Source organism: Athene cunicularia (assembly GCF_003259725.1).
Source record: "Athene cunicularia isolate RWA chromosome 3 unlocalized genomic scaffold, athCun1 chr3_part1, whole genome shotgun sequence".
NCBI lineage: Eukaryota > Metazoa > Chordata > Aves > Strigiformes > Strigidae > Athene > Athene cunicularia.
In genome coordinates, this window is record NW_020799097.1 from 4596331 (window position 1) to 4602852 (window position 6522).

The following is a 6522-nucleotide window of genomic DNA, read 5'->3' on the forward strand; positions in this document are numbered from 1 at the left end:
TGGGGTGGGTGGATGTTTAGTCAACTTCGCACTCACTTTGTAGCAAGCAGCATGTTTTTCCTGGAGTGGAGGTCGCTGGGGTCCGTGTGCTGTCTGTTCAGGTACTCAGAAACAGCTTTGGCTGGGAACTCCGTTTCGCAGATGTACCCAAAATCCCGAGCTAAATGAACGGCCTCACCTGGAGGGAATGAGAGGGGCATGAACACCTCCGGGCCCCGCCGGCCCCCCGCCCCGGGCTGGCTCCCCCCTGCCCAGGCTCCTGGCAGCAGAAGACCCCTGGGAGAGACCAGCTCTGGAGGGCCGTGTTTAAAAAGTTTTCCCTTGTACCTTAGGGACAAGCTCCACGTATGTGTTTTCCCTCCACAAGCCCTATTTTGGGGGCAGAAGTAAGTTGATGGGACAGATTGTCAGCTGATGAGATTTGTCTTTGCTACAATGCGCTTGTGGTGGTGTGTACCCGTGATGCTGGTTGTGCAGAACTGAGGGAGAAGCACACGCATATACATACACACACATGTAACAGACACACACGTGTAACACACACACGTGTAACACACACACACACTTTCAAATGAACTGGGGAAAAAACAAAAAAAAAAAAAAAACCACACGAAAGGCAAAAGTACCCAAACTTCTCCTAAGAGCAGAGAAATCATTCCTGCTTCAATACACCAGATCATTATCCAAAATTGTACAGATGTGGACTTAATATTAATGTCAGTTCTTTGTGGGACGTTATATACACACTATACACACACACACACAGAGCACTTGCAGCATTATCACGATTATCGCCACATCTGGAAAATGATGGAGATAACTCCATTTCGTCCGATGGAAATAATTCAACTGCTTTCTTAACTGACCATCATGCAACAGGAACTCCTCTCTGCCCGGTGGAAAGAGAGCAACCAATGGCAACCTTTTTCCGTGAAAAATAATAATTATTCTAACTCTAATTCTAATTGTCGCTTTTCCTGCCTGCCTGGTTTCAGGTTTCTTGCCTCCAGAGGTTCGTGTCATCCAACTCCTACTGATGTACTTCATGCCACAAGAAGACAGTAGCTGCAGAAAGGAGGAAAAGAAGAAGGGGGGGTGGGGAAAAACCCTCAGACTCTAGGGGGATTCTACCAGATTATAGCTCAGCCCCTCTAGAATAAAGCATTAAACCCTTTAAAGCACCGCCTGAGGGACCAGGGGGAAGATTTCCAACACGCAGAACAGATATGTCTAATAACTCCAGGACCACATTATTTTTAACGATCAGGAGTTGCTTTCCAACGTCATCTTCTGCTTTCCAAGGCTTCTCGCTAATCACCAAACCGCTCAATAAAATCGAGGGCAGCGGGAGGAGCAGGGGGAGTCCCCGCCGCGGTCACCCCGCGCCGGGCAGGGTCCCCCCGGGCACCGCTCGGGTAAATCCTGGCCGGAGCGTTTCTGCTCTCGGCGATACAATAGCAGCAACGCTAAAGCCTGGCTGGTGGGGGAAAGGGAGATAAAGCTCCAGCAGGTGCAGCTTCTAATCCTCAGATGTGTCCAAATATACTTTATAGACTCTTTAATCCAGTGGTGAAATATCACAGCTGGAGGGGATGACATACACCTTGCTACACACTTGCCATAGATTTTAGCATCGCTCTGCAACCGCACCGGCCCCTGAACCTCAAGGCAACTTCGGGGAGGGGCAGATTTGGCCCTGAGTTGGGCGCCCACGGGGGTGGGTGAAGCTTCACCAACCCCCGTATTCCAGGGCGGTTGTCACACCCGAAAAGCTTCGTGTTTCCTCTAGCGCGACCCTATCCACGTAACCTACGCTGTGCTTTGCGCACTGGGCAGAACCCCTATGCGGGTAGCAGGAGGGGCTCCTTGCTATCAGCCCCCGTCTTTTTTTGCCAGCCTGCCTTCAGCTCTGCATGCGGTAAAGGTCTTATCGCTCCCAGAACTCAATCAAAAGAGTTGAAAAGTTAATATCTTAGCTCAAATTTGCATGCATGCTTATACGCAGAAGAGATAAGTGGATTATTAATACGCCTCTCGGTGTGTATGTGTAATGCAGATACATATAATTCATAATTGCATCCATACTATTCCGATTATGGGTTTTTTTTGGAGAAAGTCCAACTTCTCTTAGCATAAACACGCACATAACCTAAACATATTAGTGGCTCTAAATTTTGCTTTTCACTACAGTAACAAAAAAAATCAAAAAAACCACGCCGGCCACCAAAATGACGTTAGTTGACTTGAAATGAGGTGAAACTTCAGTGTCCCTTTCCCTCTCTGATTCCTCAGGAACAGTTTGTTTCTTTGTTCACTTCTCGACATCTTAAGGTAAACCTTTGCGATTCTTCAATTGCTCTGATTTATTACCAAAACAAATAAACAAACAAACAAAAATCTGTATTCTTTTTCCTCATTGAGCGTCCTGTAGTGGCTATAAATAAGCTCAGGAGGATGGAGTAGACGTGGAGTCGGAGAGCATAGCCTGGGAATGAATAGCAATGAGGAATGGGACTGACCTGAAGAATCACACACGTGTACACACATTTATATATAGATATACACACACACACACACACACATTCTTGCCACCCAGAGGAATCAGTGACCCTCCGGTCAGTGACTTCATTTTGGGGGATGGAATCCTTGACCGTGCCGGTGTTCATCCTAACTCGCCCTGAATTTCACCTCTGCAAGGTTTTCCCACCTGATCCCGAAAGCTGGTTGGCTTTTTTTTTTTTTTTTTTTTTTTTTTTTTTTTTTTTTTTTTTTTTTTTTTTTTGAGTTGGTAAAATGTCAGACAGGAGTTCAGAGCAGGCAGGGGTGTGAAGGGAGCTGCGACCCTCGGCTTACCTTCCACCAGGGAGGTGAGTAAAGTGACATTTGCGGCCTTACGCCTGCCGGCTGGTAAATTCAAACCGATTTTTTCTAGCCTTTCTCGCAAAGATCTCCCCCCGTTTTTCGATTTGGCTCTAGAATTGCAAAGAAATTAACATCGTGATTAACCCCGCAGTGTTCCTGGAAGAAACGTTTAGTCTGTGCAGTCAGTGGAGCCTGGGAGGGTTTCACTCGACGTTAAGGACTTTGAGGGTGTTGATTTCTGCTCGGGTTTGCTGAGATTTGCTTAATTTCTCCCAGGGGTGGGAGTGCGGATGAAGCCACTTTTCTCCCTATTTTATCCAGGGAAATTAAATAATGCCAGATAGCAATAATTAATGGAGAGGGTTCTGATCTAGAGAGCAAATGGGTTCCTACTGTATGACACTCGTGTTAAGATGGAGTGAGGAGATGGGCAGAAAGGTACAGGAGGAGAATTAATCCTCAGTTAGTCAAGGAAAGAGCTAGAATGGGAAGAAGAGCGGGGATGGGGTGGGTGGGTGTAAATCTGAAAGGCTCGAAGGGAGAATGTGTGTGCCTGTGGATAAATAAGAAAGGAGGAAAATATTTATTAAACCGTTTCGTGCGTGTAAATGTGGTTTTGTGCCGAAAGGCGATGCTGAGAGGAAGAGCTCACCTGAAGGCAGGGTGCGTTATACAGAGGGAATTGAGTGCCTGAAGGAAGATTTGAATATCTGTCGGAGGTTACTGATAAGGACAATAAAAGGATGAGTGAGCTATAGGTGGGAAATACAGAGCTATTGTTCGGAAGCCTATACATATGTAAAGCCCCAGGGATAAAATCTCGCCACCTGCGAAATCAGGGAGAGTTTTGGCACCTAAGATCAGAGTCTATCCCAAACATCTCTTAGTTCTCACTTAGAATTTGTTTAAGAATTAACAGTCACACTTAGGGAAAGGAAAGCAGAAGCGACAGAGAAGCCAGACTGGCTTCCCACTATTTTATACCGACGTAAATAGGGCTAGATGGCAGAATTACAAGAGAGCAGCTTTCTATTTTTCATCTGCTCTGAACCAAAAGCTTGTCTAAAATTTAGATTCAAGATAGGAACTGAAGTCAGCAGCAGCCAATGATTATGGCCTGGGCCATCTCCAGAAATCCACTGAAGTTCAATAATGATGTTTCTTTACCTTGATAATTATATTTTCTACAGTGCATCTCTCAGATGTTCTCCCCGCTCCATTTGTACAGAATGGGCAGGCAGGTTAGCATCTGTAAGTAAAAATCTCTGCTGCTCTCCCTGGCAAGGATCATAGCTGAACAATGATTACAGACACTCACGTGGAACAGCATCTATTTCAGGAAACCCTAATTCTCACGTCTGTATTTTTGGGTGACTGACTGCATGTAGCAGGACTTTCCCCCTCCTCTCCAGACACGGAGCTGGAGACCCTGACATCATCACAGAAATTTTTGCATGGGAAAAACTAAAACCCAACACAAAATAAGCAATCAACTTGATTTTAAAACACCTTAGTCAACGTTGCCCAGTTGCTGGTACAGGAGCTGGCAAGGTATTTCCCCCTCTAAGATAAGCAACTTTTAAACATGAACTGGGACTTATTCGGGACCATATTAATTGAGTTTGTTTCTGTCTCGAAGTTATGCTTTATATTCCAGGTCGGTGTATAACTCACATGTAGAGGATGAAGTTTTATCCCCTCTCAGCTTTCTGTTGGCTTGAGTGAACTGGTACTACATAGCGTATCATGACTTCTTCCCTGTTGTGACTGGAGATAAAGCCTTAGCTGAATTTTCTTATAGACAAGTCATACTGACAATTCACAGTCCTTCAGCCACTGTCAAGAAGATAAAGACCTTTCTCCTGTTAGTCCTTCCAGCTGATGTCCTCGGAGCTTAAATTGTCATTGCTGGCACCTAAACACATGATCTCTTGCTTGATATGATGGAGTGGCCACCAGGCCTCCAGGTTATACCTCTCTCCTCTTTTTCCTCGGTATCAGTAATGCCAACTAGTTTGAGGTCTTCAGCAAAACTCACAAGGACATTAGTGGGTGGTTGGCACAAATATTAAATAGCAAAGGCCTCTGGACCAACTGTGAGTAATTCCTCTAGCAACCTTCTCTAGATGAAGCACTAAGTTTCTGACTTTCAAAGCTACCTGTTGTTGGGTTTTTAGTCAGGTACTTACCTACTTTACAGGTTGCCTATTAATCTCCTGCCAATGTCAATAATCTCTTGTGTGACACCATGTTAACTGCCTTGTCTTTATTGCCATATAGAAGAAGCCTCATGCATTTATCTAGGAAATCCCTAGAAATACATCAGGTCCTGAAATATACCCAGTTCATCCTGCAACATGCCCATCATGGCATTTTATTTTGCCCATTTTCTAAGAGAGAAGTGTGAGAAAGAGGAGAAAAGTGTGTGCGTGTACAAGGGCGAAAATCTTCTGGTCTCGGTTCCTTCATTTGGGGATTCTTTGACAGAAACTGCACAAGGCCATATCTTTTTCTAATTTCCGTACATTCATCTCAATGTCTGAATACAGCATATTTTCACCTTATCCTGAACATTACACACACATGCTATGACAATAAGATCAATGCATATTTGCTATCATCTTCACCAATGACCGAATATTTCTGGTGCATGCATGGATGCCCACACAGGGGCATGTTCACACACTTGTCCCAGCCTCTTACCTTCTAAGTACTCCTCCTAGGAGGGATGCATTCAGACACTCTGGAGGAGAAAGGCGTCTTTGAACTTCTCCCACAGTTACTTTATACTTTGAAGTAGAACTAAGCAAAGACAAGCGGCCAGGTACAGAGCAAAACACCTCTCCGGTATTGACTGAAATTCCACCCAGGAAGCCATCTTTATTCATCATCAAAGAAGTAACAGATTTTGGAGGAACCGGAACTGGAGAAAGAAAAGGGGAAGAGGGGAGAGAGAAACCATCACGCCACGAAGGAATAACAGGATAACCACAGTCTCTCTGACATGCACAGAACAGCAAAATGAAAGGGAATTTTGAATCTCTGGCTATCTCCAGCAACCTAAAGGGTGCTGCTCCCCCAACCTCTAGGAAACTGCTCCATGAATGATGGATGGAGAGAAGGGTGGTGCAGTACAGCCTCTATGCAGGGTTTGATCATTGGGAAATAAAATACATATTGGCAAGCACCTGGCAACTTTCGGGTTTGAGCCTGTGTCTCACCCAGAGCCCCCCGATGCCTTTTGTACAACGGACAGCGCCTTTCTGGAGGGGAAAAAAAAAGGAAAATTTACTTTTTTGCTAATGTTTCCATTACTGCTAAGCTGAGCCAGGAATAAATTCACTACACGAAGGGGGTTGCTGTCTTAAATAAGTATCAAGGCTGGAGGATACAGCAACCACAAGACAGCTCTGTTATTGCTTTGTGTTTTTATTAAGTCTGGTTTATGAAATAAAATGAGTCTTTTCCTTCAGAAAAAAATGAACACCAGGAAAAAAAAAAAACAAAAAACAAACACACAAACAAAAAAACACCCACTGGTCTAACCATGGCATTCGCCACCTTGATCATATTGTGCTGTCCGCGAAGTAGCAGGAACTCTCCCGCCCCCGAATAAAGCTGATGTAGTTACTGTAGCACATATTTAAAGGTAGTTATGGG

The 6522-nt window shown here is 44.8% G+C and overlaps 1 protein-coding gene across 1 annotated transcript in view; it reads right to left on the reverse strand.

The window, feature by feature from the left end:
• TFAP2B (transcription factor AP-2 beta) overlaps positions 1–6522 on the reverse strand; it is a 35085-nt gene that overhangs the window by 5812 nt on the left and 22751 nt on the right. The window contains exons 3-6 of the mRNA XM_026846420.1: positions 6051–6125; positions 5566–5785; positions 2854–2972; positions 37–178 (exon numbers count right to left, since the gene is read on the reverse strand). Of these exons, the coding sequence (XP_026702221.1) occupies positions 37–178; positions 2854–2972; positions 5566–5785; positions 6051–6125 (556 nt within the window). The remainder of the gene's footprint in view (positions 1–36; positions 179–2853; positions 2973–5565; positions 5786–6050; positions 6126–6522) is intronic.